Genomic DNA, 14,253 nt, shown 5'->3' with positions numbered 1-14,253 from the left:
GAGATATATTAACAAAAATAATAATGTGTGTTATAGGTTATGAGAGTCAGAGATCTGTACAGTAAAGGCCCTTTCACTGTATTTGTTCCTCATGCTGATTATGTGGCAAATGTTTCGGTATGCTGCAATCACACCAAAGTATTCTTACATTATAAGTATTATATTGGTACTTATTGGATTGTAAAAAGTAGGCAACACATAACAAGCATTGTTTTTCAAAAGTTGTTTAAATGTAATGCTTGCAAGATTGCAAAGGCAGTTTTCTCTTAGAAATAGCATAAACCATTGAATCAAACATTTGCATAAATTGAACATTTTGTGATGACTTCATTACTCTTTTCTGTTGTCATATAATTTCTTGTCATGACAGACTCTGGAGATTGAAAAGTGGACAAATTCAAGTCACAGTTCAGAACTGCTGCGGTACCATATTGTCAGTTGTGAAGAACTGCGCGAATCAGACCTCAAATCTGTTAAAGAAGTGGTTACCAGTAGCGGATATAAATTACGCTTCAGTGTTAGAGATGTGAGTCACATTTTATATTTTCAATATTGGATATTTAAAGGGATTAAAGGGAAATTAAATTAAATTAAAGGGAAAGTTGACCCAAAAAAGAAAAGTCTGTTATCATCTCACCCTGAAGTTCAGGGGAACCTCAGTTTGTTTTGTTGAGAACGAATATTTTGAAGAATATTGGTAATCAAAAAGTTGACTGTAGCTATTGACTTGCACATTATAGAAAAAAAACTATGGTAGTCAATTGGCTACTGTCAACTGTTCGGTTATCAACATTCTTCAAAATATCTTCTTTTTTTGTTTAGCAGAATGAAAAACTCAGTTTTGGAACAACTGCATGGCGAGAAAATGACAGAATTTTCATTTTTGGGTGAACCATCCCTTTATCAATGGAAAAAATAATTAACAAAAAAAAAGAAAGATACTGGGATGAAACACACAATTATTCTATCTTAGAAAATAATAAAACACTGCCAGACACAGCTTCTGTGCCACATTGCAAGGAAAAGATGGCTTCTGGTATCATTCTGACTGATTATAAAGGTTAATTGAAGAAGTATAAAAATTTGATACAACATGAACAGATCCATTTAATAAGTTGATTACAAAAGCTTCCCTTGTAAATCAGTTTCCCAAGTGGAAAAGTTATTTTCTGACTCTGATCTGAAGTGTCTACTTTTGTCTCTCAGGGTGTTGTGTACATCAACGATAAGACAAAGATCCTCACCAGTGATGTTGAGTGCTCCAATGGAGTCATACATTTCACAGACAATGTCCTCTTTCCATACGATCTAACGGGCAAGGCGAATATCATCACCAATGTATGTAACTCAACCGATGTCCACCATTTTGTAAGTTCCGAAAAGTCATAAAAATGTCATTCCACAAACTAAAATTCAATTTATGTTGCAGTTGACCATAACCCCAGCTGCTGAACAATATGGCTTCAAAATCTTCAGCAAGCTCCTTCAGGTAATATTTATTCTGCACTTACATTTTTTTTTTTGGACCTGCCATTTTCTTACAAAAAATCTTTCACACAGGATGCAGAATTGATGCATGTGGTGCAGCATCAACCCTTTTACCCATTTACCATGTTCTGGCCAACGGATGATGTTTTTAACAGTCTTCCTGAGGACAGAAAGAAATGGCTGTACAGCGAAGACCATCGTGATAAGTTACAAGCCTACCTCAAAGCTCATATTGTCCGCGACCAGAGGGTATGAGACTCCAACATCATTTGTAATTCATTTAACTGAAATCAATTAGGTTTAAAGTAACATGGTATTACCATCTGATAGCATCACCGTACCATGGTACCGCCATAGTACTTTCCTTTAAGGGTCACAAAACGATTTTGGATGTATGTTTCCAGGTAGTTGCTGTTGCTCTCCCTGCTGAGAAAAGCATGGAAACACTGTTTGGATCCAAGCTCACCTTCAGTTGCAGCAAAAATGTAATTGTAAGTATTGGCAAGTTGGCAAAAATTTGAAATGTTAATGATTTATTTATTGTTTTGGGTATCAATGTTTTACCAGTTATAAAGGTATTCATAATGTGTGTTATTTCTAAGTTAAAATGCATTATAAAGACTCAAATCTAAGATGGGAAACTACATCATGCATCGTTGCATATTAATTTGACGTGTTTCATTGTCATTTTAGTGATATACAGTTGGATAGTAAATCTGCTCGCGTCTTATTGGCTGATTTTCAGGGCGACATATTAATCAATGGAAACAATGCCAGAATCGTGGCACGGAACATGTTGTTTGATTCAGGAATCGCTCATGGAATTGATCAGCTTCTGGAGCCGCCAAGCATTGGTGCTCGCTGCGACAACTTCACAAGCATAGAGATAAAGGTACAAAACTTTAAGACTAAATCAGATTATTTATATCTTCAAAAACTGAACAAAATAAACAGTAAAGCAAAAGGACCAGCTAGTTATTTATCAGTTCAGTTTAGTTCTACTACTGCTGCAACTGGTGTTTTAAAGTGATTTTAATATAAAAACAAATGAGCAGTCCTAATGTTGTTGTTGTAATGTTGTCTGTCTTTAGGGACTCTGTGGTTCTTGCGATATGCCGCCCAGGTGTCCCCTCGGATCAGAGGACACAGTGAGTGGATCTGCGTCTTGTTGATTTATGGTTCTGTTTATTAATCAAACTTTAGCAGCAGCACTTTATTGAACTTCTTTTTGTTATTTTTTGGTTCTGTTTCATCAACAAAACTTTAGCAGCTAGTGCTTTACTGACTGACTTTTTATCATTTTTTTGGTTCAGCTTCGTTAACAATTTTAAAAATCAGTGCTTAATTGACTTGCTTTTTGCTATTTTTGCTTCTGTTTTGTTAACATTTTTAGCAGTCAGTGCTCTATTGACATACTTTTTGTTCTGTTTTGGCTCTGTTGTGTCACACAAAAACTTTAGCAGTTAATGCTTTATAGACTTTTTATGTTTTGGTCCGGTTGCATTAACAAAACTTTAGCAGTCACCACTTTATTGACTTTATTTTTTTTTTTAACCAAGTGAAAATGTGTTTTCTGTGGTAATCAGTCACGTTTATACACACATATCATGCCTTGATTCAGACTGATCTCTTTTTTACAGAGTAGAACTGGCATATGTAGACGAAATTATACGCCTTACATGTACAGACGGCCCAGTTATCAAAGGTTGCACTCGTTTGGTTATGGATACGGCTCATACAGTGATTGGATTCGCTGTAATCGGGTATGCATGAAAATGACGTGGGCTGCTAAATGCTGTAAAAACCACTTTGGAAGAGACTGTCAAGGTGAGAATTTAACACACAAAAAGCAATAAGTTCCTTGAACGGTACATGAAATGATGCAGCCAATAGGTCTTAAACTGTTTGTTGGTTTGTGGTTTAGTGTGCCCTGGCGGACTCGAGGCCCCATGTGGAGAGCATGGAGACTGTGATGATGGGCGCACTGGCACAGGGACATGTAAATGTCACAAAGGTTTTAAAGGCACAGGCTGTGAGCTGTGTGAAAGCAATCACTTTGGGCCGACCTGCACAGGTAACCTGTTCAAAACATGAATTTTTCCTAAACGGTTCCCAATTCCTTATCCACAAGTGTCGGTGAAGACTAAGTGAACAGGCAAATCAAAATAACTCAACTGTAAGAACAATTATGCAGGATCCAGGTTGTAAAGAAATTGGCTTTGGGAAGGAGACAAAATGGAGTTTCTGGCCAGTTGGGTAGTACTATTTTGACTGCGATATAAAACTATCCCTTTAAATTAAATTAATATTGAATTGTGTACTTTTTTTTACTCAATCAAGACTCCAAAAATTCACCCTGTCTGTCAAGGTAAACATGTCTGTTTGATTTTTATCATTTTAAAAGGAGCTAGACCAAACATGAATAAATAAAGAAAAAAATTCTAATATTTCTAGGTAATAAATTGTTAATATTTTCTTCTCTTTTTCTTTCCAACTTATTTTTTTTTTTTAAATATATAAGTTTTTATTAAGACATAAGTTAGTCCTTGAATGTTGTGTTAATGTTAGAATTTACAAAGGTTTCGGTTATGTTGGTTTCGTAGTGTTACCGTTGTGGTGAAGAGTAGAGCTTATTATTAGGTTGAGGATGGACAACTAAATTTGAGTGTATTTCCCACATTATATGAGTTGAAAAATAGAGAAAATTTTGAGTGAATTACTCTCTAGTTATAAGTTACTCTCTAATTATAACAGTCCAGTCTGTTATAAACTGCCATTACTTATAAGAGATATATAAATTTTATAGTTGTCATTTTTTTTTTCCTGGTAATATTGTAATTAACAAAATTTTGTGATATTTGTTTTAACCATCTGGTTTTGTTCAGTCATTTTTTTACTAAAAAAATGTTTTTCTTTTACTTCTACACAATGGTACGAAACTTGGTAAAGATTTAGGCACTTACTATGTGAACACATGGAAAACACCATAAATTAAGAAAGTGTAACAATTAGTCGACTGAAGCCGGGTTGAAGTGAGAACCCAAGTGCAGTTGATATAACAAAGACAAAACATAATCCAAAAAGACTTGACTTGACTTGAACAGGCTTGTCTTGGCATGAACAGACTTGGCAAAAACATAATAGACTCACCGACAGCGGGTTACAACATTAAAGCTAAACAAAGAACAAAGGCAACAAGAGGGCTATTTATATGAGGGTCACATGACAATAACCAACCAGTGAGAACATGACACATGAACCAAGGAACCAATCAGAACATAACACACAGACAAAGGAATCACATGGAAGGATCACATGTCAGGGTAGCAAAACATGTTCTAAAAAGACTTGACTTGACTTGAACAGGCTTGACTTGGCATGAACAGAATAGACTCACCGACAGTGGGTTACAACATTAAACCTAGACAAAGAACAAAGGCAACATCAGGGCTATTTATATCAAACAATGAGGGTCACATAACAAGAGCCAACCAATGAAAAAACAATTACACATGAATCAAGGAACCAATCAGATCATAACACGCAGACAAGGGCATCACATGACTGTATAGGAAAACAGATGATAGGTACATGAAATAAGGCAAAATATAAAAATGAAAGACATGAAAACCTAAACCATAATCAAGAACCAAAAACATACCATACAGAAAGTTAAATGGTTAAAATTGTTTTTAAATGGTTAAAAATGGCCACATTGGAATTTAATGGGAAGCAAATTTTATCTAGTGGAATCATTTGATACTGCATCCAAACAAAATTTTACTTAAAACTATTTTTTTGAGTTGTCAACCGCCACTTCTTTTCACTCAGCCCTGACCTACCTTGAATACCAAGGGAGCTATGTGAGGATGCTCTTCATATACTTTAGCTCTGCCTTTAACACTGTCATCCCAGGCAGACTGATCTCTAAACTAGCTGACTTAGGCCTTTCCCAGCCCATATGTCACTGTATCGAGGACTTTCTTACTAAATTCCCCCCAGACAGTTATGGGCTTTCCACTACACAGTACCAGCTTGACTCGCCTCGCCTCACCTTTATTTGGTTTTCCACTGTGTAAAAGTTGTACCTGTACCTGCTTCCAGGTACTTTTTTTCGTATAACCTCCGGCAAGGTTCTCAGCGAGCTGAGGCGATACTAAAATGTGACATGAAAACACGGTAGACTGCTGATTGGTCAGAGAGAATCGTCACTATTCACTGTGTCACATTGCACATGCCAGACGGAGTAAACTCTCCTATTTTTTTCAGCAGTGTTTCATTTTGCTGCCCTCAGCCTCCTGAAACAACATTTGTCTTCTTACTGTGAGAAACAGCCACATCCCGAGGATCAAAAACAGCATACACTCAATTTCCTCCATTGTCCTGTGTGTGTGGGTATTGGGTGTGTGTCGGGTAGAAGATTACGTCACGGCAGTTTCCTGCGGCGTCGCTATGACAACCATGTGTCTTCTCCACCTTAACACCCAGCACTGGCGTCCCACAGGGCTGTGTGCTGAGCCCACTTCTCTACACCCTCTACACAGACGACTGTGCACCCACTCACCCCACCAACACCATCATGAAGTTTGCAGATGACACAACCATGGTTGGACTTATCTCAGGGGATGATGGGACAGCCTACAAAGATGAAGTCCAAAGACTGTGTGGTGTTTAGTGAACATTCTCATCCTGAACTCCTTAAAAACAAAAGAACTCATAATAAACTTCCGTAAGAGTAGTGCTGTGCACTATACACCAATGGGGACTGTGTGGAAAGGGGTTCCTGTTTTCAAGTTCTTGGGCACACACATCTCTTCAGATCTCTCATGGACTACTAACTGTGTGTTCACACCACCACTGTTGAGAGCGTCAAAGTGGCAAGAAGTCATTCATTTCAATGTGAGCCGGCATCGAGCAGCGGCAAGCAGCGGCGCGGTGCAACTTGGCCATTGAGAGCGTCAAGGAGAGTTAAAATCAGGGCAACTTTATGGTAATGAGCTATGACGTGGTTTGGCAGCAACCAATCTGAATGTAGAAGTCCATCGCTTGAGACGATTCCAGAGAACGCAGCTCCGACCACATCAAGCAAAATAGAGGACAGGTTGTTTATTGCTGTGGCGGGTTTGCAATAATCTATCACGTGTCCCTGTTTGCGTACAGGGAAATAAAATATAAAATAAAAATTATACGTGGACCAAGGTTTTTGAGATTGTTCATGTTCCTGGTGAGTTTCTGATGTGCATAATGATATAGGAATAATAATCTAATGATATAATAAATAATATTACAGTAGTCCCAGTTTACTTTTAAGCAGATTTCCCTGATTATACTTACATTAAGTAATCCTTATACTTGATTATCTTTATGGTGAAGTCGTGGCCTAGTGGTTAGAGAGTTTGACTCCTAACCCTAGGGTTGTGGGTTTGAGTCTCGGGCTGGCAATACCATGACTCAGGTGCCCTTGAGCAAGGCACCGAACCCCCAACTGCTCTCCGTGTGCCGCAGCATAAATGGCTGCCCACTTCTCCGGGTGTGTGTGCACTTTGGATGGGTTAAATGCAGAGCACGAATTCTGAGTATGGGTCACCATACTTGGCTGTATGTCACGTCAATTGATATTTACTTAAGTAATATTTTTTATGCAGGACTTTTACTTGCATCAGAGTATTTTTACAGTGCTTTATACATTATTAGGTAAAGGATCTTAATACTTCGTCCACAACAATATTTAATGAGGTTAACTTATAACGTTACTCTCATTGTGGTTAGTCTGCACAAGATCAACAAGCTTGTTTGCTTTGGGACCACTTTAAATACAAGATAAACATTCGATCTACATCAGAGCATCCACAAATCTTTCTGCAGTGTTGTTAGCAGGGTGGTTAGAGTGTGAATGCACATCAATAACATCACTGCAGTGGTTAAGAAGGCACAGTAGAGACTCCACTTCCCCAGAATCCTCAAGCAGAACCACCTGCAAGAAAAAGTGCTGGTGTCCTTCTGTCACTGCTCCATAGAGATCGTACTGCATCTCTGTGTGGTATACCTGATAATAAACAAATAATAAACAAAAAAATAAATATACACAGAAATTTTTACTCAAATGACATTACATGTCCACATGTACATTTAATGTAAGATCAGTATAAATGTTTTTTTTATTATTATAATTTTTTTTTATTGTATTAGTACTACTCAACATTGTGCTAACAGCTATAATGAACAGTTTATTCATCTTTCCTCACAGCATGTAACTGCACCAGCAATGGCAAGTGTAATAGCGGCCTGGACGGCGATGGCAGCTGTTTCTGTCTAGAGGGGTGGACGGGTAAATACTGCGAATCAAAAATCGGTAAGAGCAGGCCTTACATGGAAAACTCTATCAAATGTACTACAACTATAAAATAGATGCATAGTAATTGTAGAAAACCATAGAAAATATTTGATACTTGTTCAGTAGTGAAAACACTCTCTTTTGCCTGTTATTTAACAGAAGTCAAGCTGATTTGCTCGCCAGCATGTGATCTCAATGCAGTGTGCCTCCCTGAAAATAATTGCGAGTGTGTGCCGCCCTATGGAGGAAATGGCATTAACTGCACGGGTATGAATTGTCTGTTGTATTAGACTGATTGTGAGATGCCTGTCCTGGATTCAGATGGCCTGTATATTTATATATAAATATAAAAGAAGAGGGAGCTTCCAATATATAGGCTATTTAACAGCTTATGACATGTAACCTAAATGCACTTCAGAGGGAGATACATTTACTTAAAAAGCACAATGACTTGAGATTTTGAGACTTGTCTTCTGAAAAATCTATTAAAATTAAGTGAGTTTATGGTTGAACAAATAAGTATGTCGATGGGGTAAAAAAATTGTCTCGTTTTTCCTTTGAATTGAGTATATTTTTCTCACCCCACTGACTGACGGATAGATTTTCATGTTTTAGCCCTTTTTCAATTAAATGAATGTACTGTATTTCTTAGATTAACATTTTGGATTTTACGATACGGCAATTTTATGGTATGAAAATTTAAATTGGAAATTTAATTTAAATTGTTCGTAAATCTGGCCTTTTTTGACAAATATATCAATACTAAATTGTCCATTCTTTTTAGGTAAATGTATCTTGATTTATGAATTCTTAGATTTTTGCCAAAAAAAAATTAAATGATTGTATTTTTGCACCCCCCCCCCCCACCACCACCACCCACAAAAATACAAGTTATGAGAATGCTTTCAATGGATAAAATCCATTTTGATTGTGAAATGTATGTGTTTCTAGCCCCAGATTTTTGCAGTGAATATAACGGAGGCTGCCATGAAGCAGCTGACTGTTTGCAGAGCGGTATCAATGTTACCTGTTCCTGTCAGGCCGGATACTCTGGAGATGGACACGTCTGCTCGCCCATCAACCGATGTGTAGAGGAGGCGAACGGTGGCTGCAGCGATTTCGCAGAATGCATTTTCACTGGACCTGTATGTGGAACTTCTACTTTTTGTTAATGTAATATAATCTGACAAGAGTTTTTGGATAAACAAAATATGTAAAATTTACCTTGTGGCAGAACGAGAGGCGCTGCGAATGTCTTGAGGGGTATGTTGGAAATGGAATCCAGTGTTTGGAGAAAGTGGTGCCCCCTGTTGACCGCTGCCTGGAGGACAACGGTGGCTGCGACCCCAAAGCCACATGCAAAGACCTTCATTTCCATAGTATGACTGCACAGTAATTTAATTGACAGCCCAATATTTTGAGTATTTAAAAACAAAGGCTTTTATTCTTACGTTTCAGCGAAAACAGGGGGTGTTTTCCACCTGCGCTCACCTGAAGGGAAGTATAAACTGAACTTCAGCCAAGCACAGGAAGCTTGCGAGGCTGAGGGAGCTACTCTTGCTACATTCAAGCAGCTCTCTGAAGCCCAACAGGTGACTTTTTAACCCAAACTTAGCTGTACATACCTTGCATTTATGCTATTGTGGTGAATAAGAGCAACAGCCTTGGAGCTTATACTGTACTTATAGCTGTACTGTACAGTCACATTAGAGAATTAGAAAGTCCACTGTTCATAGTCAATAGATTAGCAATGTATAAAGCAAAGCTCACACTAAAGTCACTTTTAAGCCAAGCAGAATGGTTTTGTTGGTCAATGTGGTGAATTTTCATGACCAATTTGAACATGAGCGAAATCTGCATGATGAACTTTGTATCACACGAAACTCCCAGATGCACTGACTCCTATTGAAAATTGACTGGATTTCACCAACAAATTTGAACAAGCAACGGTAAATTTTAACGCACCTTTAATCAGTGTTTCTTCAAACAATTTCTCTGTTTGTTATTTTTATTTTCCTGTAAATATTTATTAAATCAGAAATCTTAAAATATTTTTTTCTTCACCACGTCTATTTTTCTATTATACATTGCATAAAAGTTGGTTGAATTCAACTGGTAGTTTATTAAATTACATTATAAAATAAATATTTTTGTATCTTTTCAAATTTATATTCATTAAATAATCTTTAAAAAAATTATTAAGCAGCACAACTGTTTTCAACACTGATAATATTAACACTTGAGACTGAAGTAATGGCTGGTTAATTTACATAATAAAACAAAGCTTTTTTATTGTTCCAGTTGGGAATGCATCTATGTGTGGCAGGATGGATGGACGGGAAGAAAGCTGGCTATCCGATCCGGTTTCCCTCTGCTAAATGCGGTGATAATCATGTTGGTATCGTGCTGTACAAAGAGCCAGTCAATGCCAGTTTGCCGTATGACGCATACTGCTACAGGATGAAAGGTATGACCCTCAGGAAATGTAATTAGAAATTTTACTGTACCTGAACAGTCTTGATGTAAAAACGAGAGCCATTTTTTCTTATACAGAGGTGTCTTGTGAATGTAAACCTGGATACATTGGAAATGGAGAGTTCTGTAATGGAGACTTGGCCTCGGTTGTTGCCACCACTTCCAATTTTTCTGTGTTTTACACAGTAAGTAGCCTGTTTCCTCTAAAAATAATGCCACTTCCTGCAGAATGATGTCATCAAGGAACTGGCTTTGTAGTGGATGGAAAGATAGCACGCAGGCAAAAACTGATATAAAGTTATTTAATAATTACAGTATATTCCCCCAAAACATGTTTTATTGTAAATATTTTGATAAAAGAATAGGGGAAAAAAAACAAAGCTGAAGTGAGTTTTTCACATAATTGTTGTCAATACAAATGTAGTTCTGTTCAAAGAGGAATATCCACACCTTTCCTGCCGGTTTCCTTCTACAGACTTTACTGAAATATGCAGAGGATGGAGAGGAAGGCAAGAACCTGCTGAAGTCCTTGTCAGATAAATCATTAAACATCACAGTTTTTGTACCTCAAAATGACGGTTTCTCTGCAAACAAGGTGATTATCGATATAAGCCTAAATGAATTCTCATATTCTAATTCTAATTGCATCTTAGTCAGAGGAAGAAAACCTACAAAGAAAGTGGTAACCTGTTGGACACGCTCTTTCTCCGCTGGCCTTGAGTCTGCAGTTTCTTTCCTTTTTTAGACCTTGTCATGGAGGGATTTGCTGTATCATATATCCAGCATCAATAGTCTGCACTTCTATGAAGACTTGAAGCACAACACCGTAATCCCGTCCCGTCTGGGTTCTGATCTAGTCATAACAATTCCTTCCAATTCCACTGGTCAGGCTGAGGTAAACTAACCACAGCAGCTTCACACCACTCAGGCCACATTTACTGTACATAGTCAAGAAAACTATATTTTTATTGGTTTCACAGAACTCACAACCTCAAAAATGGGTGAATAAGAAGGTCATATTGGCCTGGAACATCCCAGCCATCAATGGTCTGATCCATGTCATTGATGGGCCTTTCAGAGCTCCAGCTGTTCAAGTAAGTGTCCGCTTTTGTAGAAGTACAATAGAGCATATTTGAGAACTGCTTTGCTTTATGGATGTACGGGAAGAATATATATGTAAAAAAATTAATGGGTTACTGCATTAACACCAATGGATTAAATTGCAGCATTTTTTTAGATAAAAAGCACACTCCCAAGCCTCCTGTTAAGCAGTGACTTCATTGAAAAGAATTTTTGCTCATCATCAGTCATCAGACAAAGATAACAACTATGACTCATCAGACTAGCTAAAGCATGTCTACATCCTGTTTGACTAACATGGACGTCCGTCTGGTCTTTTCAAAGCAGTAGTAATAGACAGTCAAGCATAGCTTTGCCAAAAGCTGGACCTCGCTTACAATTCCCAGTGAATTTTTAAAAGTCATTAATGGTGTTTTTAGGTGCCGGCAATTCTTCCAATCTCACAGTCCAGCGGGGTCGCAGTCACCACCGTGCTGATTGTCTTTGCCATTGTTGGTATTGTTGCTGGGCTCGCATACTACGTCCTCAAGCACAAGAACGACGCCTTCCGTTTCCAGTATTTTAAGGTTTGTTCATGTAATGGAGCTTCGGATATTTAGGTTGATGAACAAAGACACTATACCATCAAACAAAATGTCTGACTAACTCGCCTGGAGTTTTCTACATCCATTCATCTATCCATTCTATTTTCTACATCCATTCATCTATCCATTCTATCTATCTATCTATCTATCTATCTATCTATCTATCTATCTATCTATCTATCTATCTGTCTGTCTGTCTGTCTGTCTGTCTGTCTGTCTGTCTGTCTGTCTGTCTATCTATCTATCTATCTATCTATCTATCTATCGTGATCGATCGGTGGGTCATTCTGTACATCTGTCTCAAAATGTAATCTCAAAATTGTTTTTTTTCTTGTCAGTTCCAAAGTTCTGGACTGTCTTTATAATTAAATTTTATATTGTGATCCCAGAAAACTAAATGAGGTACAATTAATTTGTGATGTATCATAATCTACTTTCAGAGATGAATGAATGTCTTATTTATCATTCAACAGAATGATGATGAAGATGGTGCTTCCACAAAAGGTGGTGGAAACCCTGCTTTAGTATCCATCCCAAACCCTTTATACAGTGGCTACAGGGCATTTGCAGAGCCATTTGGGGTAAATATAGAAAAACATCCTTCTGTGTGCTTGTAACTACATGCATTTCTTTGATTGTTACCACTGGTCAAACACAGTTGTCCTAATCAATTTGTTTCTTTCAGGATCCAGCTGCTACAGACACACCCAACCTGATTGACTAGCACAGACATCAGCGCCGACCTCCTCTCCCTTTCATTAACTGAAATCAGCTGGAGAGCCTGGCTGGAGGAGGTGGTACAACACCTTTGTATATGGTGAAACCTAAAAATAAAAGACTCAAATGCCCAAATTATGTTCTAGACAACACCAGCCAACTGTGGTGCCTTCAGTTCAACAAAAATATCTGATAAAAACACTTGGTGCATTTGTTAGTTTACCTGTTGTTGGCCAATCGCAAAGGAAATCAGCTGTCCAGGGACTAAACCTGTGGTCTAATTAATGTCTCCAACTGCAATGCATAATCCCAAAGGTCTCGTCAACATCATAGAAGGGTATTTTTGTCTTGTTCGATCATACTAAAGATGACTGAAGCATAACGCAAGAGGGAGATGGGTGGAAATTTCCCTGAGGAAAAAGACCACCTGTTCATACTACTTGACAGGAAAACAACAGTGTTGATTTTGACCTGCTATGGACTGGGAACGGAGAATAAGTTAAGTTTAGTGTGGAATTTGATGTCATTTTTTATGAAAAATTAGTGAAGTTTGCATTGTTTTTCTGCTCAAATAACCCCCCCCCCCACCCCCGCCAAACAAGTTTTATCTGAAGTAGATGCACATTCAGAGCTCTAGTTCTGCATAAATTACAATTACATTCACACTTTGACATGTTAGAAAGCCAAGACCAATCACAACCAAATATGCATATTAATCCAAGAAAGCAGACCAATCACGAACATTGGTTTGCTTTTGAATTACAAACATTTCCCTCAAAAAGAGATTTTGAACTAGCTAGTGTTACAGTTACAAAAACCACAAACAGATGAGGTATCTACAATAGAAATACCAAATACAGCTTAAAAGGACTGTGTGCTGTATGTTAAGCAGCTAAAGCTAATTCATCATAAAAACTGTAGAGAAAATAAAATAAATTATGGGGATGATATGCATTGCAAATACTGTAGTAATAATGTAGTCCATCAATCAATGACACTGAGTGTGTTATGCCTCATACAGGAAGCTTTTTGGATACAAAAACAGACCTTACAGCTTTCTAGTTCTTAAAATGGATTGTAGACTGATTTTTAAGTAATTTTATGAGCTAATTTTTGTAATTTGGGAAATAGCCTGGGGACTTTAGGACCCAGGGCTAATGAGGACTGCAGTGAATTCACAGCTGGGCTTTCCTCCATTTTTCCAGTTCCACTCATCTCCCATCCCCCATTTTCATAGCGCTCTTTCGCAACAAAGCATGACACCCATCCCCACTCTAGAATGAGCATCTTCTGGGTCACAGAAATGTGTCGTGTCGCACCTTTCATTGTGTTTGCTTTGAAATTTGTGAAAGGAGGAGACTACAATGTAGTCAAGATAGCATGTGGTGCTTGTCTGTAAGATAAAAAAAAAACTTTGAAGTAAATGATAAGAGGGGATCAGGTGTTGAAGAAGAATTTGCTCACTTTGGGTGAGCTAAATCCAAATGCACCTGTTGTTCAGTGAGAAAATGTAGACTTTTGAAAGAAAAACTAAATATTTGGCCCAAGACGAGTTACGTAAAAGTCTACAAACAC

At 37.7% G+C, this 14,253-nt stretch overlaps 1 protein-coding gene and 1 long non-coding RNA gene across 2 annotated transcripts in view; one reads left to right on the top strand and one right to left on the bottom strand.

The window, feature by feature from the left end:
- LOC132159645 (stabilin-1-like) overlaps positions 1 to 13,624 on the top strand; it is a 35,576-nt gene extending 21,952 nt beyond the window's left edge. Inside the window, exons 47-69 of the mRNA XM_059569218.1 lie at positions 37 to 117; positions 371 to 526; positions 1,207 to 1,338; positions 1,430 to 1,489; positions 1,561 to 1,737; positions 1,893 to 1,979; positions 2,234 to 2,380; positions 2,580 to 2,636; positions 3,129 to 3,315; positions 3,413 to 3,562; positions 7,736 to 7,840; positions 7,982 to 8,089; positions 8,774 to 8,967; positions 9,057 to 9,201; positions 9,281 to 9,414; positions 10,124 to 10,289; positions 10,376 to 10,482; positions 10,773 to 10,892; positions 11,043 to 11,192; positions 11,278 to 11,391; positions 11,797 to 11,943; positions 12,435 to 12,542; positions 12,647 to 13,624. Coding sequence (XP_059425201.1) covers positions 37 to 117; positions 371 to 526; positions 1,207 to 1,338; positions 1,430 to 1,489; positions 1,561 to 1,737; positions 1,893 to 1,979; positions 2,234 to 2,380; positions 2,580 to 2,636; positions 3,129 to 3,315; positions 3,413 to 3,562; positions 7,736 to 7,840; positions 7,982 to 8,089; positions 8,774 to 8,967; positions 9,057 to 9,201; positions 9,281 to 9,414; positions 10,124 to 10,289; positions 10,376 to 10,482; positions 10,773 to 10,892; positions 11,043 to 11,192; positions 11,278 to 11,391; positions 11,797 to 11,943; positions 12,435 to 12,542; positions 12,647 to 12,685 — 2,871 coding nt within the window. The 3' untranslated portion in view covers positions 12,686 to 13,624. The remainder of the gene's footprint in view (positions 1 to 36; positions 118 to 370; positions 527 to 1,206; positions 1,339 to 1,429; positions 1,490 to 1,560; positions 1,738 to 1,892; positions 1,980 to 2,233; positions 2,381 to 2,579; positions 2,637 to 3,128; positions 3,316 to 3,412; positions 3,563 to 7,735; positions 7,841 to 7,981; positions 8,090 to 8,773; positions 8,968 to 9,056; positions 9,202 to 9,280; positions 9,415 to 10,123; positions 10,290 to 10,375; positions 10,483 to 10,772; positions 10,893 to 11,042; positions 11,193 to 11,277; positions 11,392 to 11,796; positions 11,944 to 12,434; positions 12,543 to 12,646) is intronic.
- Positions 1,089 to 1,920, bottom strand: LOC132159646 (uncharacterized). Its single transcript, XR_009437892.1, has 2 exons — positions 1,809 to 1,920; positions 1,089 to 1,648 (listed from the first exon to the last, which is right to left on the bottom strand). It is a non-coding gene; the product is annotated as an uncharacterized LOC132159646 (long non-coding RNA).
- Positions 13,625 to 14,253: the final 629 nt, after the last annotated feature.

This window comes from Carassius carassius, chromosome 16, assembly GCF_963082965.1.
Source record: "Carassius carassius chromosome 16, fCarCar2.1, whole genome shotgun sequence".
NCBI lineage: Eukaryota > Metazoa > Chordata > Actinopteri > Cypriniformes > Cyprinidae > Carassius > Carassius carassius.
Note: the sequence above shows the minus strand (reverse complement) of the source record. Positions and strands in the feature narration are given on the sequence as shown.